At 36.7% G+C, this 26,853-nt stretch overlaps 2 protein-coding genes across 7 annotated transcripts in view; one reads left to right on the top strand and one right to left on the bottom strand.

Annotated features, from left to right (window-relative positions):
* Window positions 1-26,853, top strand: part of LOC110447159 — a 56,594-nt gene that overhangs the window by 6,668 nt on the left and 23,073 nt on the right. For 4 of the 6 annotated variants that reach the window (XM_021492659.1, XM_021492662.1, XM_021492664.1 and 1 more), the window contains exon 2: window positions 25,224-25,348. In XM_021492659.1, the coding sequence (XP_021348334.1) occupies window positions 25,237-25,348 (112 nt within the window). In that variant the 5' untranslated portion in view covers window positions 25,224-25,236. Of the gene's footprint in view, window positions 1-9,368; window positions 9,625-25,223; window positions 25,349-26,853 lie in introns of those variants that run through there. The other 2 variants (XM_021492660.1, XM_021492663.1) reach the window with 2 other exon arrangements.
* LOC110447109 (merozoite surface protein CMZ-8-like) lies at window positions 21,462-21,824 on the bottom strand. The gene has a single exon (XM_021492561.1). It carries the CDS (start codon window positions 21,822-21,824, stop codon window positions 21,462-21,464), a length of 363 nt encoding a protein of 120 aa, XP_021348236.1.

The raw sequence follows: 26,853 nt of genomic DNA, 5'->3' as shown, positions 1-26,853 counted from the left end.
GGGGGGGGGTATAGATTGAAAGGTAAATTCCAGGCAGATGTATGTTAAGGTAAATTCCAGGCAGATGTATGTTAAGGTAAATTCCAGGCAGATGTATGTTTTAAAATCATATTCTAGCTTCCTTTTTTTTTTACATAGTACATATAAAATTAATATCCTTTGGACGACAGGTAGTAGAGTTACCAGAAACGAACAAATAATTGTTTAGGCCTAAGAACATTTTATGTCCGGCTTGTACAATGACGTAGTCGCACAGTATTGAAGATACTGTATGCTGTGAATGCATTTGGGAATGATCAAGAAAAGAGAAGAAAAAAACCCAACAGAAAGGCTCTGTGACTTTGTACAGATGTCACGGGCAACAGGATTAAATGTGAAATGCGGTCGAAAAATTCTATGTAATAGATCTGTATACACTTTATATAGTATCAGGAAGTTCTGTGGAGGAAGCCTTTGTATTGACTGGTTTCCGTGTATCTCAGCTGAGAAAATAACTAGAACTTATGATTTGGTTTTATAATGCCAAAGGCTCTTCACTTGTAAAATGTATGTTATACACAACCTAAGTACTTATCTATGTAAGGAAACTTCAAAGTGTGAGGCTAGAGATGTCGGTAAAATATTATTGATCTTTTGTAAAAATAAAATCCTAAATTGTTACAATTGTCAACAGTTTTATGGTTTACGTAGTCTTCATCGGTTCGTTAAACCCAGAGAAAACGTGAACTCTGAGCTCTATTTTGAGAAAACTATTTTGAGGCATGCGTCTGGATGTTAGACACAGATAAAAGTTCATGTAGCCTGTAGTTATTCTGTTACTTACAATAGCTTTACTGTGATACAAGGATTTATTATAGGTAAGGTAAATAAGCTGTTGTTTGGCTGTGTTGGTTATTTTCTGTTGTCTGATTGTGAATGTTTTGTTCAGAATCTTACTTTTTGGATTATGCAAGAGATCAAAATGTTTACAGTACCGGTATGTTCCAGTAAAATACTAAATCTCAAGAAACGATTTGTCAGCTTCATTTGTTAGCTTCCTTTCATATCATTGTCAAAACATAAAAAAGACATCTAAATAAACATAAATAGTTCATTTATTGAAAAAGGAGACCTACATTTAGAATGAGAAGAGATCCATTTGAACAGTGTGTTATGTCTGCAAGCTGTATTGATTATATAGACTGAAAATTGTATGAGTAAGTATTGAAAATTGAAGACTATTTTAGAAAACAATAATTGGAAAGATTACTGGGTTTTGTAAAAATGTAACGTGAATTTTAAATGTGAAGGAAAATTAAATTAATCAAAATAGCTAGTTTCGACTGTAGACTCCACGCCTATAAACAGGTACTGTCTGATTGTGACGAGTGGCAAGACTTAAACTGTCGCAAGTTGTTTTTATAGATCATCAACGTAGCCTTCTACAAACTGACCACTGGTCCGTGACCCGTCAGTCAATAACCCAAGTCTTTTCATGTTGATCCTTGATTACCTGTTGATATATACACCTGTGATAGATTTTCCGGCCGTTATTGCGGTTACAATTTTCTGTTGTCTGTCTATACCTGTAGTTACATAGTGTGGGTGTCTGGTCATAGGTCAAAATCATGTTTATAAATTGTCTTGTGTGAGGAGGTTGACACATGGTGTGTGTCACCGATTAGCTCACCCTCTGTTTAGCATGGAGTCAGAAACCACAATTTATCAGCAGTTCTGTACCATGTATTTGGATCCTTAGTCATCTCTCAATAGGCAGTGTACAAAAATGTACACAAATTTTGTGTCTTCACACATTTGGTGAGAAAGGGGGGAAATGATTTTGTAACTTAAATTTGTCCATTATTATAACAATACACAGTGAGCTGTACATAGTAATGAAGAGTTAATCCAAGCATACATGAATTAGTAAATCATCAAATCTAAAGGACTTTTAATGACTGATAATGGGCATAAAGTATGGTTAGGATTCGTTTGAATTTAAAACAAAATGTTGGGCTTACTTGCTCGGTAACTACAGTTTGAGAATTAGGACTGGACCGCTTGTTGAAGATTTCTAACTGTATTTGTTTGGGTATGGGGTGGACAGTACCTGTACAGATATACTATGTCCTGTCCCTAACGAGGTGGACAGTACCTATACAGATATACTATGTCCCGTCTCTAACGAGGTGGACAGTATACTACGTCCCGTCTCTAACGAGGTGGACAGTACCTGTACAGATATACTATGACCCGTCTCTAACGAGGTGGACGGTACCTGTACAGATATACTACGACCTGTCTCTAACGAGGTGGACGGTACCCGTACAGATATACTATGTCCCGTCTCAAACAAGGAGGACAGTACCTGTACAGATATACTATGACCTGTCTATAACGAGGTGGACGGTACCTGTACAGATATACTACGACCTGTCTCTAACGAGGTGGACGGTACCCGTACAGATATACTATGTCCCGTCTCAAACAAGGTGGACAGTACCTGTACAGATATACTATGTCCCGTCTCTAACGAGGTGGACAGTACCCGTACAGATATACTATGTCCCGTCTCAAACAAGGTGGACAGTACCTGTACAGATATACTATGACCTGTCTCTAACGAGGTGGACGGTACCTGTACAGATATACTATGACCTGTCTCTAACGAGGTGGACAGTACCCGTACAGATATACTATGTCCCGTCCCTAACCAGGTGGACAGTACCTGTACAGATATACTATGTCCCGTCTCTAACGAGGTGGACAGTACCTGTACAGATATACTATGACCTGTCTCCAACGAGGTGGACAGTACCTATACAGATATACTATGTCCCGTCCCTAACCAGGTGGACAGTACCTGTACAGATATACTATGTCCTGTCTATAACGAGGTGAACAGTACCTGTACAGATATACTATGTCCTGTCTCTAACGAGGTGGACAGTACCTGTACTGATATACTATGTCCCATCTCTAAAGAGGTGGACAGTACCTGTACAGATATACTATGTCCCGTCTCTCACCAAGTGGACAGTACCTGTACAGATATACTATGTCCCGTCTCTAACCAGGTGGACAGTACCTGTACAGATATACTATGTCCCGTCTCTAAAGAGGTGGACAGTACCTGTACAGATATACTATGTCCCATCTCTAACCAGGTGGACAGTACCTGTACAGATATACTATGTCCCGTATCTAAAGAGGTGGACAGTACCTGTACAGATATACTATGTCCTGTCTATAACGAGGTGGACAGTACCTGTACAGATATACTATGTCCCGTCTATAACGAGGTGGACAGTACCTGTACAGATATACATGTCCCGTCTCTAACCAGGTGGACAGTACCTGTACAGATATACTATGTCATGTCTATAACGAGGTGGACAGTACCTGTACAGATATACTATGTCCCGTCTCTGACGAGGTGGACAGTACCCGTACAGATATACTATGTCCTGTCTCTTAACGAGGTGGATAGTACCTATACAGATATACTATGTCCCGTCTCTAACGAGGTGGACAGTCCCTGTACAGATATACTATGTCCTGTCTCTAACGCGGTGGACAGTACCTATACAGATATACTATGTCCCGTCTATAACGAGGTGGACAGTACCTGTACAGATATACTATTTCCCGTCTCTAACGAGGTGGACAGTACCTGTACAGGTATACTATGTCCCGTCTCTAACGAGGTGGACAGTGCCCGTACAGATATACTATGTCCCGTCTATAACGAGGTGGACAGTACCCGTACAGATATACTATGTCCCGTCTATAACGAGGTGGATAGTACCTGTACAGATATACTATGTCCCGTCTCTAAAGAGGTGGACAGTACCTGTACAGATATACTATGTCCCGTCTCTAAAGAGGTGGACAGTGCCTGCACAGATATACTATGTCCCGTCTCTAACCAGGAGGACAGTACCTGTACAGATATACTATGTCCCGTCTCTAACGAGGTGGATAATACCTGTACAGATATACTATGAGCCTTATCTGCTGGTGATTGAGTGATGTTATGTACCATTAATGCTGGAAGCACAGGTAATTGAACTTGAAGGGATATAGAGGCAATCATATTTAAGTATGAGATCAACCGACGCTACATTTTATTGCGACAATTAAATTAGTGGATTTACTCTCCAATATTGACATTGAAGGTGAGTAAATTTGACCTGTCTGGGTGTCCCCTGTTCCTACCACTTACCCATACCCATTAAGGGGGTTGGGTCCCGGATCATGGTTTCCTGTACCAGTACCTGATATGTATCCCCTCCCACACATAATTATATAGTTCTACATTCTGCTCCATGACTAACATGTGCAGAAAGAAATGATATTTGTCACTCAATTTCTACTCGATACTTATAACCTTGTGTCCAAATTTACTGTAGTAGTTTCCATGAATATTACTTGAATGTTGTAGCCAGACTTTGTAAATTTGTGAAGTAATGCAGGTTTTTTTAGGCTCGTTTTACTTTTCGCTATATTCTACATCATTATGTTTCCGAACACCTTTCACATGGTTTTCACTTTGACATTTAGCAACACAGCTGAGTCCAAAATGTTTGCCTTTCTACATTTTATTTTCAAATTTTAAATGTTGCTTCCTTGTTTTGTATTTCTTGGTGTGTTTTTTTTTATATTTACTGACATATCATTGTTCTCGCTAAGTTTTAAAAGTAGGTGGTTGACTTGAAAAGAATAGCTGGTTGAAGGCCAGTCCACAAGCATATGCTATAATGTTGACTTATGACATGTACATATAATCAGACAAAAAATGTCCGGTTCAAAATGGATGAATAGCAGGCTACTTTTCCAAGCAACTGGCTGTTAATGTGAACCCAGCACATGTATACAATCAAACATCAATATTAAACACAAGAGGCTTGAAGACAAATCCATTGTCGTAGGAGGACAAAATATGACTTTTAAAAGCATGAGTCTATGATAAGTATAGCAGATGTGTATTTTTTACTTGTACTTTAAAGACGTATTGAAGTATGGATTGAAGGAAAAGGGTGTCTGAATGTAATACTTCCCTTGCCTAGATAACATTACTTAAACCTGTTAATTTGAATACCTTTGGTATTGAATTACTTCTTCCTTGGTAGCCATTTACAGAAACAAAGAATGACTTGTAACAACAGACAGTGTCCAAGACTTCCTGCTGTTTATGCTGACCCCCTTCCCCCAAAAATGTCTAAATCCACTCTCAATTCTTATTGTTGTTGCTGTCATTGTTATACCCCCCAACCCACCCCCACCCCCAACCCTAAAACAAAGGTCAGGGGGGCGGGGTATATATATAGGAATCACCCTGTCTGTTTGTCCTTGACCTTTATAAGCACAATTCCTCCTAAAAAGTGTTGGACAATTTTGTTACTTTTCACTGAAAGTAAATTGGATGTAGATGTGCATGAAGACAGAAACTTTCAATGTGACTGTTTTCCAGGAGTTATGGCCCTTGATAGGTTCTGCTCCAGAAACATTGTAAGTGCAACTCCTCCTTCCACAGTGTGTTTGATTTGTTTGTAACTTGGCACGGTTAAAGTACATCATATGTAGATGTGCTTGAAGAGAATTTGCGATTCAACTACTTTTTCTGGAGTTGTGACTCTTGAAACTTTAATTTTCTACTCCAGAAACCTTGTATGCACAAGCGGGGCCTATATCTTTTGTAAGCTCTCTCAGCATCTCTGGTTTTACCTTGATAGAGATTTTAGTCAAATCAGAGTTTGAATGATATGGTATGCTGGTCTGGTATAGGGGTTGGTGGTATTGGTTAGACTGGTTGACATCTTGAAGGTTTGTAAAACATGTAAACAGGACCTTCAAATGTAATTTATTCATCTCATTATGGCCCTTTTTTCTTTGACACTCCTGTAAAATACTAGCTGCAGATCAATGTCCAGCAGATATGCCTATCAGCTATTTAATATATTATGCCTAACATGTATTTGATCAAAAAAACAAATCTCTAGTGGTATATATACTTCCTATTCGAGAAGTACACTGGTATATGAATAGTGAACCCCTCACCTTGGTATTGATTGGTACAAGCCTGCTCACTGGTTATCTGTGGTCCAGTATGAAACTGTAATTAAATGGTCGTGGCCAGAATGACAGATAGGGACAGGGTCATTACTTGTGGACATTGGAGATGGATGGCTGCCAGAGATATATTAGGGCAATAAAGAGATTACAGATAATCACCCTCTTTCTCTAGTTGTTTACTCTGTGATGATAATAGTAAACACCGACTGCAGTAGTATAGAGATAGCATGGATCCAAGGATTTCAATAAAAGTCTTCCTCATTCATGTCTCAAAAACAAAACAAAAATCCTTTCTCATTTAATTTGTATGGTTTTGTGCAACCCGTCTAGAATTTGTGAGCATTTCTACAGAACAGAACGATATATGAATATGAAAAATTAAAAAATCAGAAACACTTAGTTCTGTATAGTATTTTGATATATCTACTGGACAATGAGAACATAATGTGTTTCAGTATATATTTATTGGTGGGCTTATTGCCAGATACATAAAGTGTTTCTCAAACGCTAATGCTGCAAATTGAACACATAAAAACAGTACCTAGGAATAGGGCTTAGTTAAAGTGGTCAGACTGCAAATTCAAGTTGTGGAATGATATAGTATAGATGTGTTGGTGTAAAATAACAAACTCAAGGGGAAGTAAGTCTAGTGTATTACGAGGGTGGGATGTTCATTTCTTATCAGGTGTATAAAGATGACCTCATCGTAAACTAGAGTTTGTCGTTAACCGGTTTGTTGTACTTTGTTTTGCTGTACCAGGTGTCACACAACACCTGATGCTCACTCACCTGTCTCGGGTAGATCCAGCAGTTCCTACTTATTTCTACTTAAAGAAGGACAATGCTAGATTGCAGTCTTAACAGGGAGTCTATTTTTTTTTTAAATTCCAAATAGTGTTGCAGAAAACTATTAACGTAATTAATATCATCACTGGTAGTGCATGCACTGTGGATAAGCTCCCAGCCCTGCTGAAAAATGTAGAGGTTCAAACATCATATCCCAATGTATTGCAGTTAATTTTGTGGGGTAAAAAATATATATATGTATTACCTTTTGATAAAGTGAAATGGTAAGAAACTCATTGTCAGAAAATATAGAACACATTTTGAATTCTTCTTCATTGGGGATGTATATAAACACAGAGCACTGGGACTATCTGTCTTAGCACTACAGCTATAAAGTATGACAAGTGTGCTCATTATGTTATAACAGGTATCATTTTTTTATAGTAAATACACCTGTACAGGTGATAGTTTAGGAAATCTGATATTGATGTACCTACTGCAACGGAAATATGCATAAATATGTGATATTTATGTAGATATCTTTTTTTACTGTGTGTAAAAATAAATCCAAATTTCTAATCCTGCAACAATTTCATTAGTTAGTGTATATTTGATTTCTGCTTTTTTTTAAAATTTCTGTTTGATTTTGTCATTGAAATTCTAATTTAGTGGCTATTCATGTCTGTGATAATTATTAGTTACTGCAGTAATTACAAGTAATCATATGAACAGTTAAATATCGTTTATTTATAGGAGGAATGACAGTTCCATTTTAATCAAGGAAAGACAATTTGGTTACATTTTTTCAGAATTTATTAAATTGAAGATTTATACTTTTGTGAGTCTTGTAAGAGTTTTATCAGAGATGTATTCAAATATACTTATTTACATTTGTGACTGTCGGTTTTGAAAATGTTTTAGAAAAGTTTTGAAATGTTTGCAAACAGTAAAAATGTGTTGAAATACATTTGAATTATATTAACATATGTATTACCAAGGTAATCATATTAAAAGGTATTGAGCCCCTCGCTGTTCTAGGCTTGGTTATAACAGGAGAAAGGTATTTAGCCCCTCGCTGTTCTAGGCTTGGTTATCACAGGAGAAAGGTATTGAGCCCCTTGCTGTCCTAGGCTAAGTTATAACAGGAGAAATGTATGTAGCCCCTCGCTGTCCTAGGCTAAGTTATAACAGGAGAAATGTATTTAGCCCCTCGCTGTTCTAGGCTTGGTTATCACAGGAGAAAGGTATTGAGCCCCTCGCTGTCCTAGGCTTGGTTATAACAGAAGAAAGGTATTGAGCCCTCGCTGTTCTAGGCTTGGTTATAACAGGAGAAAGGTATTGAGCCCCTCGCTGTCCTAGGCTAAGTTATAACAGGAGAAAGGTATTGAGCCCCTCGCTGTCCTAGGCTTGGTTATCACAGGAGATAGGACAAGAAGCCCAATCAGTCGATCATTTAACCCATCTCCCAAAATCCTTCTAAGAGAAAAACATAACTGGAGAAAAATTGAGAAAAAATATTTGTGATAACAAAAAGGCTTGGTCAGGCTTTACAAGTTCTATTATGTGTACACAAAATGCACTATGATAATACTTGGTGAATTGCCATTGGTGCAGTCTATGTGTTATCAGTGGTCTATGTAGAAACGTGTAACAAATTGTTCCTTGTTTGTATCAGTGTCAGACTGCCACTCCCAGGCACAGGGAGCGGGTACCTGTCAGATGAGGCTATCTCAAAAACAAAGACTCTATTCTTACTGAGGTCGGAAACTGTACATAGTTAAACACAAGACACAATTCTATCTTATATATTAGCTCACAATGACACGCCAATACAGTAACATCTATTTGTCAAGTTGCCTACAATTTGTACCTAATTTCCTGCAGAGCTGAGCCTTTTCCATTTTCACTTCTCTAAATCGTAGATTGGATAAGGTTAATTCTTATTCTTAATGTTTTTCCAAGTGACATATGATATTGGAAGATTTTTTTTGAACTGTCATAGAAAAAATCCCATCTTGAACTGTTTTATGAATGAAAACAAAATCTTATCAGAAATTCTTTCATGACACAAGACCCTGTCAAGAAATAGCAGGGTAGCCATGATGTTGTTTTGCATTGAAGTCTGGTAAAAAAAAATAACTTTATGATACTTATTCATATATATATACACACACCATCTTTTCTTTCTGTTTTAAATATACTGTAATTTTAATTCTGTGAAGGAAACATTTTGTTTACATTTCATATCGATTTTCTCCACTTCACACTAATAAAAATCCCACTGAGCATCCGCCGACGTTTGGAAGGGTCTGTCTAGGGGACGGTGTCGAGATTGGGCAGTTAAAACACCCCAGTATTACACCTTATATCTGCACCTGTACGGTCGCACCTGTAACGAGGTCTCATCCACAGGTAGGGTGAGCAGGGGTTTGTGAGGGAAGGCTTATCCAGACTGTCAATACCCTGGGGAGGCCTCCTTTTTTGATTCACCTGGAAATAAACCTGACATCGATGACCCATTTCCTGTTGTTGTCAGTCGTAAGCTTGTACACACTGTAGACAGAACACTCTCGAGCGAGCTGTAGCACTGGGTATACCGTAGGACACACAGACAGCAAATCAACCATAAAACGGCATTTCTTGATATATTCTGGAATTTAAATTTCATTTTTCAATAAGTGAATGAAGACCAACTTTTCAACAACCAACAAAGAACGTGTCTAGCTTTTAAAAGGATTTGGATTTTATCCAGGAAAACTTCCTCTAGCTGTTCTTGCCAAGTTTGTATGTATCTAAAAGTGATGTTGTGAAGTTATTTTGCTTGTTAAGTTCTTGTTCCTGTAGATGTGTAGTGCTAGTCATTAATTTTAAATTATTGAAGGCCATTGATGTGTTTGTGAGTGGGACCTATATAGCTAGCTGTTACAATGTGACAGAGTGACAGCTTAACGCAATGTACCTATACCTATTACTCATCATTGTATGTAATATGTATATGACACAGGCTTGTTATAAATAGATCAAGTATGGTACTTTTAGTAGGTCTTGAGTGCATACAGAAAGCTGTACTTAAAATGTTGACTGGCACTTTGATTGGCATTTTGAGAAATGACCTTTTGTAATTTCCCTTTTCTATTATATCGGATACTAACAATTAATCAATATGTATTCCTGTCTCTCTAAAGCTTGAAAACTGTCGAATTTTAAAGGCCATTTACAATTCACTTATTTACAAGCTCTTAGGGATTCTAATCCCATTTTCATTCAGAACTTGAAATGCTTGGAATTATTTATATCCATGAAAAAAGAATCTTCTCGGTAATATATCAGGATTGTATCAAGCCACTGTGTCAAAGCTATCATTTTCCAATTATTCATCTGTAATAATGACAAACTGTTTAATGGTGTTTTTTTTTAAAAAGACGTCCCCAACGCTAGTTATTATGCTAGGACTGACCTGAAGAGATTCAACTAATTTTTAGACCGTGCACTTTTATAGTTAAGTTCTGTCCTCCGGACCCCGGAAAGGTTCTAGTTCTTCTCTCTTACATCTCAATTGAGAAAGAATGTCCAACAACTTTTCTACAGGATATACACATTTAAAAAATAATTTCCTGTTAAACATGCTATTTTCTCGGTATTTTTAAAAAAGTGAATTATAGTCTGCAGGCCTTTTTTGGAAGTTCGAACGTTTTGAAATTATTCCTAGTGATGTGATTGAAAGAAAGTGTTAGCAAAACAAATATAATGTCACTAGCACATTTGATTAGATCCTTGATGGCTGCCTGAGCTGTCGGCCATATTGTTTATCCGATCAGTCTCAAATGTTGCCCTGCACAACTAGGGACCAAGGGGAACCTACATATATAAATTTGAGAAAGATCCCCCTGGTACTTCCTGAGAAATAGTGATAACAAACCTTCACTAACAAAATCCAAGATGGCTGCCCGTCGGCCATGTTGTTCATCCGATCAGTCTCAAATGTTGCCCTGCACAACTAGGGACCAAGGGGAACCTACATATAAAATTTGAGAAAGATCCCTTTGGTACGTCCTGAGAAATAGCGATAACAAGAATTGTTTAAAGACAGACCACTGACAGACACGGACCACAGGGTGATTAGATGATGGTGGGCTAAAAATCTGCTACTGGGATTTGAACCCTGTAGAAAACTAGTCACAGTTTAGATCAAAAGTTACCTCAAGGTGCATTTACTGTTAACATGACTCGATCAAACAGATTAGAGAAAAGAAGAGAAAAGATTGCACTGACAAAGAACTCATAAAGCCGGTACAATGGTGGGCGCCAAGATCCCTCTGGGTTCTATTGTTTTTTGATGAAATGGGAAATCATCATTGCTGTATTCCTTTCGTATGTTGTCCGTTGTTACCATAAATGGGCAAGTAAATATATGTCAGAAACATGTCCTAAAATTGGAACTCTTCTTCATTGGAGATACACCACAAAAATGCTGAAACTCTCAACCTTAAAGCCCTTTTACAAAACATTATTTTAGCTTTTAGAGTTCATTGAAGATGCTTGAAATTACTTATAGGCACCAAAGCATTTCAGATATAATCAAACTACTACAAAAATTCTATAAGAGAACTAAAATCTTTATTAAATACTTGGGTAACTGAATGACGCCTAATCCAGTGTAAACATTACTGAGGTGAGCTGTGCAGAGAAGGGAAATTCATCTGAATAACTATGGTAGGAGATTTTGTTGTCCAAAGAGTTACGAAGAATGGAAGAATGCCGCATTCTCTTTTTTTTCTAGAATGGAAAACAGGCATTTGAAATTCCACAAGCCCAAGGCTATTGAAAACTGTTAACATTCACTATGTGTAAATATGTTGAACTAGTAGATTTTGAAACCTGCCTGCAGGCTGGTACTCTTCAATATAAAATTGTACAGCCCTGTTAAAATATTTGCACCTAAATTTAAAGGTGACTAACTAACTTATGGCAAGACTAGCTGTGATGACAGATATTTTTGTCTCCAAGCAGAATTGCAGGTTATCTGTATAAAACCCACACCAGAACACATCCGGACACCCCCTCATCATACCAGGTACCCACTCAAGTCATGTTCAGTATATCATTTGTAAACTGTGTTGGGTCACTCTTCAATATCACAAGTGTTTGCAGTACACTTGAAACCATTTAATTTTGACTTAAAATATAACAGCTCAACGTTGAAGTAGCATGATTGACTTGGCAGGCAAAAATGATACTATAAACGACTTGGAATCCTCATAGAAGTAACGTGATATTGTACTTTGTAGAGTACTTTGTAGGGATCTCTAAATTCGGTGACTTGTGACTGTTGGTCACATATGAATTTTCTGAATGATCAGTCAAATTATGTAGATTATAAAGTTCAGCTGTACACTCACAAGTTATAAACACAAAAGATAGACCGTTTGATAATCAGATAAAACTGCACTGTCTGTCTCTTGGTCTGTCTCACTTGACCAAGTTTTGTGATTAACTGCACTGTAAACATTTGACATTTGATCTTGGTTTACTGTCTGCATTACAACCACGACAATTTTACAGATATTACCCAATTTTTTTTTTTTTTTAATACATTTAGTACATTTGTTAGTTGCTATCTGTAATAAAATAAACTAGATTTGTACTGGAGACTTGGTACCTTTGACTAGATCTCTGCACAGTAGCACAGATTGTTCTTTGTGTGTTGTCCAGAAGTGTTTGATGGTGATACTACTTACATAAGTGTTTAAAAAGGCTTCTGTGTTAAGAGGGGCCCCCTTCTGTATTAAAGGGGCTTCTGTTTAGATCTGTCCTCAGCATTTCCTGTGTAGTTGTTTTAATGTGGTTGGCCAGATGACTGTCCTTGGCTTTGAATGGCTGCATTGTGTACAAGCAAAGAAACAATCTTTTTGTTTCATATAGGGTACTGTCTTTGTACAATCACTGTGCAGTTACATTTGCATTATATATCTATCACATATCTTACCACAGTTATCCGTCAGATAAGCCCATGCTTGGTAATAAGCCCACCCATATATAAAATATAGAAGTTATGCAATTAGCTTATATGGTGTGCACATCAATGACAGTTATACAAGTCAAACTTTGAATAAAAAACGTAAGTTTTTCAGTCCAGCAGAATTTGATGTCACTAAGGGATTTGATGATTGTTAGAAGAAGACTTCAAATATTTTTCTGAAGGTCATAGGAGTGTATTGATAAACAGAAGTAGGAAGTACATCCCTAGTTGAAAATCCAATGTAGGGAGACAGTATCACAATTTCCGCATATTCTAATGTTTAATGTTAAACTGATGAATATTGTATGTTTATTATTGACAGAACAGTGTTTTCTCTCAATATTAAAGTATTTCAAAGCAGTGCAGGCATTAATTCAGGTGTTTTTTTATCAATGAGCTACATGTTTCCATTTTTCTGTACTTCAGGAAACCGGCTACCTATTTCACTACTGTGAAGTTTTTCAAGGAAGATAACTCTTACCTGCAATTACTAGGTGCATATGGTTTTATTATAAAATGTCAATTTTTAATCGTTTATAGATAATTTATTTGACATAATTTCAGCATTTATTAAATTGATATACATTAATGCAATACTAATCTATGGTAGTATCATTTTTATTGACATTATTTTGCAGAAGATTGTGTCTTTCATTTTTTTTTTTTCAAAAGTCACTCCTTTTTACATAAATTTCCATTTAAATTCCTTAAAATTATGACAACCTATATATTTTTTGTGGCAGACAATTTTCTTTCCTTCAAAGCAATATAACTACAAAATTTGAAGAAGTTCTACTGAGAAATGGCGACACAATCCTATTACCTTAAAAAGTGAAAGGGACATTGAAAATTTGTACTTATTGAAGTCATAGGTAAAGCTAGGTTCCACAGATGACCAAGCAACAGGATGTCAGAAAAATCAGGGGTCAGATTTAATCAGTTTTACCGTTTAATTAAAACTCCAAATGTAAATGAATAAAAACTGTAAATTTGGAGAGAAAGGGAGAGAGGGATGAAACCTATACCAGAAAGATGTTACACAGATCATAATGTTCTAGACTCCATTTATTCTTGATCACATGCACTATACCTGTATATCTGTTACCTGTATATATAGGTGTATAACAGGTGAAAACCCTAATGAGTTTGTAGATACCTGTACCTGATCACTCGGGTGTAAACTTACCTGTGTCAGGTGACAATAATCCTATCAGATAAGGAGTAGGTGCTTCAGATAACATAGGTGTCAGTTATCTGTCTAAGTTAATATACAAAGTGATGGGTCTACATATCACTGTCTGGCTCAGTAACATATTGGTTACCTTCAGTGGCATGTTTCTATGAGGGAGAATATAATGTGTGTGCTCAAAATTAAACCATCAATAGAATGTTTGTACACATTGTATATACCCCCTAGTAGCAAATTAACCCAGTAAATTACATATTATGGATCGTTCTTTCAGATCAAATCAGTAGATTATAAGAACAGTTTATCAAATTGACTGATTGGAAAAAATCTGGAGTCTCCCTCCTAAATTGGCTCAAAACTAAGACCATTACTAAAATATTACCCCTAAAGAAAAAGTTACCCCTTAAAATGACATTTTCAATTGTTCTTTCAGATGAAATCAGTAGATCTTAGAATATAAGAATAGTTTATCAAATTCACTGGTTGGAAATATTAAATTCAAAAATTAAGGGTCAAAAATCGGAAAAACTGAAATACCCTGAAAAAGACCATGAACCTGTGGCTTGACCCAATGTAGAACATGCAACACAGTGGTGGAGTGCTAGTATTGTAGACATCGGAAGCCTTTACCACTCCTGATCAGCCACCATGCCCCCCCCACTCACACAAACACATCCCCCTACCCCCTCTGTAGCTATATATTGCATTAAGTAGATGCCAACAAATGTTATTTCACTTTCACTGTCCTGTAATAAGCCCCCCCCCCGTACTACTTAGTTATATAAGACAGAGATAATGTGTTTGCCCCTGGGCTTATTGAAGGATAGATATGGTAAAGGTTAGTTTGTATCCGAATGATAAATAGTCTGGTGTAGAGGATTCAAAACACCATTTAACATTACAACTGTTCTGTTTGTTTATAATGGATGATCTGTAACAGTCCGGCTTGTGTGACTTTGTTTACATGGCAAGTTGGTGAATTTTGATGACATTTACCCAGAGTACTGTGCATACCTTGAAGTGTAGACATATATTGGATAGGTCTGTTTGTACTCCATGTCAGGTTTCACAGACTTCGCCTTGCTCAGATATATTTTACTGTCTTATTTGTACATGAAAATGTTTCTGTCTGCTTCGATCCTTGTAACTTTCAGGGTTTTAAGTTTCATGTCTGTTGGATATCTAAATAATTCAGAATTTCATATCTGTTGTCACGGCACACATGCGTATCTGACACCTGCGGTTCTAGACTTCAAATTACTATTTTCATAAAATGCAGACGTCATTTTATGCTTTTCTTGATCCACTTTATTTCCTTTCACTCTTGAGAATGCTATCATTTTAACTCAGTTGTTGACAAAACTTCATAGCAAAAACTGAACCCAGTGACTATTGAGTAATATTTACATTTGCATGGCATTGTCACTATATATAGCCTCTTTGAAAGCTGTGTCGTTGATGGGACTTTAATTACCATGCAGCACAACACAATTCTTAGTGTATTACTACAACACTGACCGGAACTACAATATCCAATGTAAATAAACATGATGGCTGTTGAAATATCGCTGGGCATTGTGAGACTTGACAATATAATTATAAATTCATGTGCAAAAGAAAAAAGAAAATATAAAAAACAATACTTTTTTTAACAACAAAAACATGACCAAGGTCTGCAATGTCGTACAAAATGCACATCGGTTGAAATCACCAATTCCGGCAATGGAAACAATTTCAACACTCATGCAATTTATCAGAAATATCGTCTGTTACACTGCACTGATCAACAGGGGTTGGTTACAAATGTCTGAAATACACATATTCTATAGACCTACTGACACATATGTTACAGACCTACTGATATGAGTCACAGCACACATAAACATTTCAGACATTTGTAACGAACGCCTGTGCTCTGTCGCAAGATCACTCACTTCAAACACTATCAGTTTCACACGTCTGGCAGCCACAGCTTCCTCAGTTTCTGACGACATGTCAAATAACGAGGCTGTTAAAGAATCTACAGACTGGAGTCAGATTCCCATACAATCAACAAATAAATTCACGTCTGGATTCTTCACAAATTCAAACATTTCTCTTTGCTCATTTAACTTCCAAAAATAACTCCCTCGTGGAGGGCAAGGTCGGATTTACAGTGTTCACTGTATTTATCCATGTGCAAAATTTGTTCCAGGGGGAAAATCGAAACAATATCAAATCAAACTTTCAGCTCGGAGTTCTATTGATAAACTTAAATCACTCTATAGACATATCATACACAATTGTATTGATACTGAATTGTGGAATAAAATTGAAGTGTTTATTAAAATTTCAAAGTACTACTTTGTTTGCCAATCAGCATGCGACAACACGCTGTTCCAACTATTGAACGAATTTGTGTGGACTGTCGATAAGGTGGGAATTTTAAATTTTAAATGTCAATCGTAAGTTAAAAAAGAACATAAGAGGCAGAGAAATTGTAAATATGAGTATTGAACTGTTTTTGTATGGTATTTATGATCTATTTGAATGACACAGCTTTGCAAGCAAACAAATCATAATGCGCTAGCCTTAAATAACCTGTATGATCTAGTGCACAGAGAATTGTAACATTTACCATACTTATCCTCCAATAAACCCAGGGAGAGTACATAATCTCTAACTCAAAGTAATGGAAGGCCAATAAGATAACATTTGTTTGTATTTCTGCTGAACTTCATGGTATGTGTGTGTCTATTACAAGACATGGGCTTATTACCAGATAAATACGGTAATCATACTTCAAAAACGTCTGATATGCGTTTAGAAATCTTACTTTTGTCTAGACTTTGATTCACAGGTATTTACTCAGGTAGCAAATACTTTCATTCACTATTGTCCTACCAAGCTCAGGCAAAGTCTGTGCTGTTATTTGTTGAGGAAATTGTGTTCCATTCAAATATTTAAAAGATAATCGGTTGTCATTTCAAATGAAACAGGTGTGCAGTTGTAAACATCATATAAAGCTTTTAAACCATCATTGATCAGAAAACTTAATAGATCAGAAAATTTAATAGATCACAAGGTACCCTGCTTATTTCTAAGATTCGGTGAGAACGTCCTGTTTGCCAATTGAAAGCAGTCTTATATGCAATGAAAGCCAAACAATTAAGTTTAAGGATGCCTGTACCACTGCCTAAAAGCATTCATTGGAAACTGGGTTTTTCTGGCATGACTATATATAGCTTTGATGAATAATTTCTAAGAAGATCATACCTTGTGGGGCTTTTACGGAGAGAAAAAAATAACGAGGAAATAAACAAATTCAATCTCTAAGTGTAGACATTCAGCAGGGCTTAACGAGGATTTGATTCAGATTGTTATACTGTCACATTGAGCTGGTCAGCAGAACGGGCCCAGCTGTGCTTCAACTATATCTAAAAACAAAACTAAGGGGAGGTTACTGTTTATTTGAAAAAATTAAAGCGCGGTTGAACAGTGACCCTTAATAGTTTATCTGGTTCTGTTCGTAATATATTCCAACTCTCTCATAGTAAGATTCAGGGAACACTTCCTGTATGTCAATTTCAACCAGTCTCATATGATGTGTCTTGCTATGAACGCCAAACAAATTGGTATGTCATTTTGATTGATGTTGATTTTAATTGAAATGAAACCTTCTGGTAGGGCCACAGATACCTCCAGTAGTGCTAATTTATAAATAGCCAAAAATTTGAATTTGAAATATTTACGGAACTTCAAAGTGTCCTGCTGATGACTAACATTAATGTATGAATGACTGAATCAGACTTTAACCAAGATCATGTGTCAATGATTACAAGAACGTTGAGCCAGGATAGGCAAAATTAAGTTAGATATATGTTTCAGGGTCTTACCTAGCAAGTTTTTGCTTGCCATATCCATACATTTTTTTCATGTTGTTTTAAACAGTTAATTTATATCAGATAGTTTTTGAAGAAATTACCTTAAATAACATTTTCATAGAATTTCTTCATGCTTATGATTATTGCTTGATATTTTTACTTCAGGAAGTAATTTTTGAAGTGTTTCAAGGAACTCATGAATACTCCTTACAATGAATGTGTTGAAAACTTTTTTACAAGATATCATTTGCATAATTATTGAAAATGGGGAAAAATCATCTATCTAATAAAAACACCATCTCATTACTTTTAGAGCAACACTTTTGCATAAACTATTACCCTCAGCTTATTCCGTCTTTTCGTATTGCAGAGTTATCTGCTCTTGTGAGCAGGTATAGATTGTTACGTCATTAGTTCGTGTGAGAAAATTACGTCATTTATTCAAAAATGTATGACGTTACTCTCGCAAACAAATGACGTAACAATCAATACCTGCTCACAAGAGCAGATAACTGCAATACGAAAGACGGAATATCAGATAACAGTTCTTGTGCCTCGGGGGTGACAACATTGCTATCACCCTCAATGCCATTGATCATGATGAGAATTTACTATTGCACACCAACCCTGTAAAATGAAAGTGAATGTAAATGTATCTAGGTGTGTATATATATTTATATATATATGTCTATATACAATGGAGTTTTATATCTGACTACCATCAGGGGCAGACTAGGGTCACTGTCTGAAACTGTTATTGTTCGATGATCGGTTGATAATAGGAGTCTACACTGCATCTAGATTTTCTCCCATTATACCACACTTATGCAAGTAGACTATTAGTTTTGTGTAACATCGTGGAGCACACAAGCTTTTATGGTGAGTATGATTTACATGTTATAAAACAGATAAAGGTAATGTGTAGTACTTTTGGTCAGGAAAGTAGCATAAATTTTATACATATGATAACTGTCAAAGATAATAAGATTCCAAAACATGTTTTTAGTGTAGGTTTGTATAGATCACTGATTTTGATACTTCAATATCTCAAATATCTTGATTAACGGGAGTGACAGTAGGCTTTAATGGTCGTAGCGTACCATTACTCGGAAACTGGTTGATTACGCAGGCTCGGTGATTCTTGTGGTATCAGTTGTTGTATAATTCATACAAGATTTTGTTCTGTGTAGCAAGTTTATTGACAACAGATACCAGGCTATAAATGTACGATTTGGTCACTGAGCAGACCAGGTACAAAAGCAGCCATGTGTGACGTTATGATGGATTAGTCCCAATCAGTATAAAATACCTATATCGTTAGTTTCCTGTCTGGTGTTGGTACAATAAAAATGAGATTTTACAAGATGGTTGACTATATATCTAGATATTTGTAGCACTTTTAGGTGTATAGATACATAAACGTGGTATATGTCCATTATCTATTTTATATTAGCAAGAAATACTGAGTGGAAAAGGTTACAGCCGTAGTGCTTTGTATCCTGAGAGTTGATTGTTTATAAAAAGCATGGTTGGTGAAAGGCCAAAGTATCTATTTGTATTACCTGTTTTTTCTGATGACATGATTATACATAAATACACACTGTATTTCTGTCTCTCCTCCTTTGGTATTTTAGCGTCATAACTCGCATTCTATCGACGAATCGAGGGCCACACAGCTCAAAATACTTTTAATACTGATTGTTTAATATTGTATAGGAAACAATGACATAGGGATCACAGCCAGTTCAAATGTCATGTTCATCATTAATGTAACAGACTTTTAGTTATCATTCTTGGGCTCAAACGTCGTAATGCAAGTTTCATATATATATAGCACAATACATACAGAGCTTGCAAGTAATCGTATAATTTGATTTGTTAAAGTATAGCTTCCAGAATATTGAGGATCATGGAGTGGAATCAGCTATGTTGCAATTTCAATGGCCACAGTGGTTTAATTAATACTTGGCGTAAAATTTGAGCAAACGTCTATCCATATACAAGCCCGTCTATCCATACAAGCCCGTCTATCCATATACAAGCCCGTCCCTGTCATGAAGCCATTGAGAACAATTGCATCTGCTGCTGGTAATTACACAGGAAATGGACATGCTGAAGTTCATTGCCCGTGACCTTTGTCCTTTTCACTATAGAATTATCTCCCTATCCCTGTCTGATGACAAAGACATGAGGTCCTGACTCACTCGGACACAAATCACCTCACATCATGTCGAAGGGCCTGGTGCCTTGTGGTCAGTGTTTATCAACACCAAACATTCCCATCAGAATAACTGAAAAAGGACTTGAGAAAATTATTTCACCTCACCTAACCTCACATATATCTTTTATTGCCACACAAGGTGTGCATTCACAGAGAATTTGCTTTGTCTTTAGTTTAATTTTAAGGACAAAATCATATCAGGTCTTCAAATTTGTTGTCATTTTAGTACATTATTCAAGGAACTTTAGCAAGTCTAAGACATAGTCTGAGCTGACCCGTGTACAGGAATAAGTAATGATCAAGAACCTTTAGCAAGTCTAGGACATAGTCGGAGCTGACCCGTGTACAGGAATAAGTAATGATCAAGGAACTTTAGCTAGTCTAGGACATAGTCGGAGTTGACCCGTGTACAGAAATAAGTAATGATCAAGGAACTTTTGCAAGTCTAGGACATAGTCGTAGCTGACTTTTGTACAGGAATAATTAATGATCAAGGAACTTTAGCAAGTCTAGGACATGGTCAGAGCTGATTTGTGTACAGGAATAAGTAATGAACAAGGAACTTTAGCAAGTCTAGGACATAGTCGAAGCTGACTTGTGTACAGGAATAATTAATGATCAAGGAACTTTAGCAAGTCTAGGACATAGTCGGAGCTGACCTATGTATGTCAGCTGTAGAGCTAAAAGATCAATGTGTACTATAAGACATTGTGATGGACAGCTGTTGATTGGTCAACTGGCTAGGACACCTGTCCACCTGAAAAACTGGCCAGAGGAAGGAAAGCTTTGTTTACTTTGAAATAGATTTCTAATGCATTGTATTGTCTTAAGTAAAAGTCTTGTTTTGTTTTGAAGAGGGTATTATTTTGGACTGAGGCATAAGAACGCAAATGTAGTTTGATGCACCAGGTTTCATTTTACCATATATAAAGCTTTGAAGTTGTGCAAAGTGAAACGGAAAAGATAAAAACAAGCTTCCACAGACAGAGATTCTCTTACCAGCTTTTACCTGGCTTTTTAGGACCAATCCAGTACAGCTGAACAGGTGTGCATATATACAGAAAGTGCATAGGTGCAATCCATTTAAAGTGAAATAGCTACGTCTGTTCAGCATATTTCATGATCAGTAGTAAAATGAAGAATTTGTTAGTGATGCAATATTTATGACACTGTAAGCCATCGGTGAGAACAGTTATCATATTGCCGTAGCTATAGTACATGACATTGCCTTATTTATATCTGTTCACAAAAATGGACATGACACTGGAATTCTGCGGGTTGTAAAGTTTTCTCTTGGGGTTGTGCAGGTTTCTCTGGAAGTTGTGCAGGTTACTCTTGGGGTTGTGCAGGTTCCTCTGGGGGTTGTGCAGGTTTCTCTGGGAGTTGTGCAGGTTTCTCTCGGGGTTGTGCAGGTTTCTCTTGGGGTTGTGCAGGTTTCTTTGGGAGTTGTGCAAGTTTCTCTGGGGGTTGAGCAGGTTTCTCTGGGGGTTGTGCAGGTTTTTCTGGGGATTGTGCAGGTTTCTCTGGGGGTTGTGCAGGTTTCTCTGGCAGTTGTGCAGGTTTCTCTGGGAGTTGTGGAGGTTTCTCTGGGGGTTGTGCAGATTTCTTTGGGAGTTCTGCAGGTTTCTCTGGGGGTTGTGCAGGTTTCTCTGGGAGTTTTGCAGGTTTCTCTGGGGGTTGTGCGGGTTTCATTTGGAACTGCTTTGACCTTATTTATCTGTATGTGAAAGTTTCTGATGTTTTAATTGGCTCTACTCATCATCCTCTTGAAGAAATGATCCGTTTCTTGTAACTATGATCACAGACTTGAAACGGTCTGTGAGTTACGTTTCAGTGATAATGTAGCTTTATAGAGCTATAACTAAATACAAACCTGTTCTGTCTGATATTTCTGTATCATTAATTTTCTTAGATGTGATTAACAGATTCACAATAGCTGTAAATAAGGTTAAACATTTGTACGATTCAAAATGGAACTCATCAATTCAGATTTATTTTTCTTAACAAGTTTATCAGAAATCCATATTTTACCAACAGACTGGGTTACAATGCCTGTAAATATTGTGTGACTCTAGATCTAAGACTTGGCAAGACTAACAATGATCACTTTATATATGGATTTGGGATGTTGAATCTTGTGAGATTTAAATTCAAATTACCACAGTTTTAATGATTGAAATTCATTGAACAAATTCCTTGGGCTTTACCTTTTCAAGTTTCGCTTTAAAGTTTAAAACTTGTTGAAATGTTTTTTTAAGACAAAACTTATGCCAATGGTTGTGTTTCTTTTGTAAACAACAACGTGAAAAACAAGAGGGATATTGTCAGGTGTGCATGGTTATAACGATATACAAACACATGGAGCCTCCAGACTGTAACGCATTGATCATAATCTGATAAGCGTTTGAGTTGTAAATTATGATGTGAAGGGAGGTGAGGGTAACAATGGTATTGTTCATGGTGTCTCGGTATGTTAGATACACATTACATATTATCAGATGTCTGAACAGGAAGATGAGTCATGGTTTAGTAAGTTTTTCGTCTTTAGTCAGCAATTTTTGGGATTCTGCACTTTTAGTCAATGATCTACTGAAAAGATTTTCTCAGAAAGAAATGATTTCATTTCTGGCATATGATAAATGTATATTTGCATATATGTGTATATACATGCGTGTAATCACATATGTGTGCATATCAATCACGTAAGTGTGTGTATCAATCACGTAGTGTGTGTATCAATCACGTAGTGTGTGTATCAATCACGTAGTGTGTGTATCAAAAACGTAAAGTGTGTGTATCAATCACGTACAGTATGTGTGTTTGTGTGTGTTTGTAAGCTGTATCAATTTTATGCCCAACTGTACAGAAACTTTTCGGGATTTTCGACACATTTAGAGGCTAGTGCTTGAAAGTTTGTGGTGTTGAACATATTTTAACCCATAGTATTCCTTCTGTTAGAAAAAAGTTCATGTTCAGACCATGGAAGGAGAAAAACACCTCAGAAAACCAAAAAGACCATTATGTCAGAAAATATTAAGAAGTGGTTGGAAAAAAACATTAAAAAGTGTATAAGATATTGAGTAACATAAGGTAGTACACATAGTCCTTCACTCAAAGTAGGGGGCTGAAATTATAACAGGACAATGAAATAGCATTTGTTTGCATTCCTACAGAGCTGTAACAGATTTGGGTGGGTTATTACCAGGCACTGTTTGATAAACATGGTAATACTGCTGTACAAAGTGGTACGTACTAATATGTAACACTAACAGGCTACATCTAGCCAGCAAGAAGTTGTAGCATGGCCTTACAATACGTTACACACTGCGTTTTCACTGTGTCGTATCATTTGTTATTTTTCAACAGATTAGAACTAGCCACGTGTAACAAGGAACTTGTTGACTACAGGTGACATATGATAGCATTATGTCAATATATATACATATATAAAGACTTGTACAGTTGTAGAGATCTCGGGTTTTGAACAAGGTATACCCGACCCGCGTGTCTTTATGGGGGAAAAATCATCTGAGAGTGCATCATATATATGTCATACTAAAGGGTCAAGGCCATATGATATGTTTATGTGACTTGTACGGGATGTCGGACATTTTAAGTATCATTCATTTATTACCTGTTTACTTAGGAATGTTTCATTTTCCTTCCCCGTTTAATATTACATCAAGAATGAATTTATCCTGACTGAGTTTTCAGTGATACCTTACCTCCCAACAGACCTCGTGTACTATATATGAATGGGCAGAATTAGTGTATGGCAAGTAGTAGTTTTAGTTTGACTACTGATGGTCAACCTATTTGATTGAGTAAACAATTTTCTCTATGCATGTAATAAGAAGAACGGGATGGGAAAAAAACTGTTAGCTTTTATAATTCAGCTCATTCATCAATGGTAATGGCCTATAGCTACTACAAGGATACCACCCCCCACCCCCGCCCCTCGGTAGGCCCCCAAGATAATATTTCCCTTTCCTCCGTAATTCACAAGTGTTATCATGCATATGAAAGAAATTAACCTGTGCTCTCATTTATTGGAATAGTCATTTGGGAAACATTAAAAAGATGAATGTGTATTGGAAATCTGATACCACCAGGGACATTCATTTGAATGATTACGGTATTAGTAACATTTAAGATATGTGTATAGAAAGTTTAACTCTGGTCAGCTAGCCTGCTTGTGTTTTGTAGCCTTACTCTGCTACATTTAGGAGAAACCCTGAACTTTGACCTTTACATTGAATGATACATTACTGCTGAATTATGATTTACTCCTTTCTGATAATCATTTCACTAATGTTTGTACCACATTGGACTCTGATAAAAACATATTTGATCTTATTTAAAAGTTATTTTTTCTGTGATTTTAAACACATATCTATCCTGTACAGATGGAGGAGGGTATGTGTGTATAACATTAGATAGCGTTATCAAGGAACATCCAGACTTCCTAGATAAATAGGATTCAGGACTGATCATCAATGTGTGCAGTCATCTCGGGTTGTGGGGTCGTGTTGGGTCGACTCGGAAACTTGTAAACATTTATATGTAGGTCTTGGAAGGGAGATAATATGGAAACTGATTACCGTTCTTGTATATGGGGCTGTCACTGACAGTCAGTCCCCCTCTTCTTCCCAACAAATCATAGCGGGAGGTCTTTCTGTCTGTTGATTTCTCTCTGTAGATCATATTTGTCCTTTTCAATCCTGAACTGCTAGACAGAAAATCAGTTTGTTAACTACAACCAAAGCATATGAAGGTATTAAGTCAGTACAACCAAATTATAAAGCAGGGGGGGATTTCTTGATCAGATTGATCAGTGAAAATGTTTATCTGTATGATCAGAAATCAACAAATATTTTTTTCGTAGTAAAGAACTCTTTCCAAAAGGAGGTGCATTTGTTAGTTAGACAACATATATAATATGCTTAAGCTAAAGAGTACCATCAAGAAACAACTATAAATTAGAACTCTTCTTCACAAGTATAATTGTTGCCATGGTAACCTTTACCTTTAGGGAGGATTCTGGAGAAGAAAAAAGTTGGGTGTAATGGTTGGTATTGTTATATTTTACAGATAAACCATCGCCATGGCAGCCACAGCAGTTAACCCCGCCAAGCAGATCTTGGGAGAAATCAGCAAGGGCCCCAAACTCCAGCATGTGGAGGTTACTGAAAAGAACCCCCTCCCCAGTAAAGAAGGTAAGATATCATCTGGGGTTGACAGGTCATATATAGGTTAAAAATGTTGTTTTATGTGACAAGTTATGCATATTTATATCTGGAAAATGCAACAATTTTTAGATGCAAATGATTTCTATTACAATTTCTGAAGCCAACACTTTTTTTAAAGATTCTAGTTTCACTTGTGCCAAAAGTATCTCTTATTGTAAATGAATACAGAATGAATAGATCTTGTCAATACAAAATTGTTGTGACTGTCTGAGGTTAGCGATATATAATACGTATCTACCTGTGATGGTAGATTTTTTATCTATGTCATGTTCACTACTTCCTTATTGGGCTAAAAGTGTGATTTTGAGTGATGTAAAGAATTTTTAGAAAAAAATCTTGCAGCATTGATACATGACTGTGTTATTATTTTCCTTGTTCATGGAAAACTTCGCTATAACCTTTATGGCTGGTAGTGCCTGGGTATGCACACGGTTAGGGAAGTAGTCACTATACCAACTTTATGATACTGCATGCATGGTGATACGAAATATATAACGACAGTTGATACCATGTAGATACATAATATCACTAATGCATATAAAGACACTATCAGAAACGCTCAGCAAATTAGGAGTGGGACAACTGGTTCGCCTGTTGTCAGTATAATGTGACCGGGTGAGGCGTCCTGATGGGTGTCTTTGGCAGTATGTTTCAGTGAGGTAGCACTATAAAGTCGGCATCAGTTCCGCGCTATCACAAGGAGATAAACACGAACATATCGCAGCCTCCCAAAATACACACGCATACACTACACGCATGCATCTTGCACACAGGGGAGGCCGTCCTTAAATGACCTTAGCTGTTAATAGGACGTTAAACAAAATCAAACAAACAAACAAACTATCAGAAATACAGCTTATGGCGTAATTGTCAATTTTTTTGGCAAACAACATATGTTTGCCGCAATCGCAGTGAAATACTACCATCTTTGCCGTAATTACAGTGAAATACTACCATCTTAGCCGTAATTACAGTGAAATACTACCATCTTTGTCGTAATTAAAGGGAAATTCTACCATCTTTGCAGTAATCACAGTGAAATACTACCATCTTTGCCGCAATCACAGTGAGATACTACCATCTTTGCCGTAATTACAGTGAAATACTACCATCTTTGTCGTAATTAAAGGGAAATACTACCATCTTTGCAGTAATCACAGTGAAATACTACCATCTTTGCCGTAATTACAGTGAAATACTACCATCTTTGCCGTAATTAGCACCCCTCTTCTACTAACGCCCTTCCTCTCATTTTGACAGTTCTATATAAACTTTAATTTATATCTGTCACTAGTTTTGCAACCTGACAAGACTGTTTCCCAGTGTTTAAGAAGTAAAAGAGAACAGTTTTGAAATTTTCCCGAGGAATGTGACCGTGACTGTTAGTGAAGTTAGTGTAATTATAAGTCGTCTATACAGCGAGCCACTGACAAACTTAGGTTTTGTTGTTTTAATAAATGCCCCTTTTCGCC

Source organism: Mizuhopecten yessoensis, unplaced genomic scaffold (assembly GCF_002113885.1).
Source record: "Mizuhopecten yessoensis strain PY_sf001 unplaced genomic scaffold, ASM211388v2 scaffold3229, whole genome shotgun sequence".
Lineage (NCBI taxonomy): Eukaryota > Metazoa > Mollusca > Bivalvia > Pectinida > Pectinidae > Mizuhopecten > Mizuhopecten yessoensis.
Note: the sequence above shows the minus strand (reverse complement) of the source record. Positions and strands in the feature narration are given on the sequence as shown.

Coding starts and splice junctions, on each gene's coding strand:
- LOC110447109 (XM_021492561.1), bottom strand. CDS start 21,824: ATGAAACCCGCACAACCCCCAGAGAAACCTGCAAAACTCCCAGAGAAA.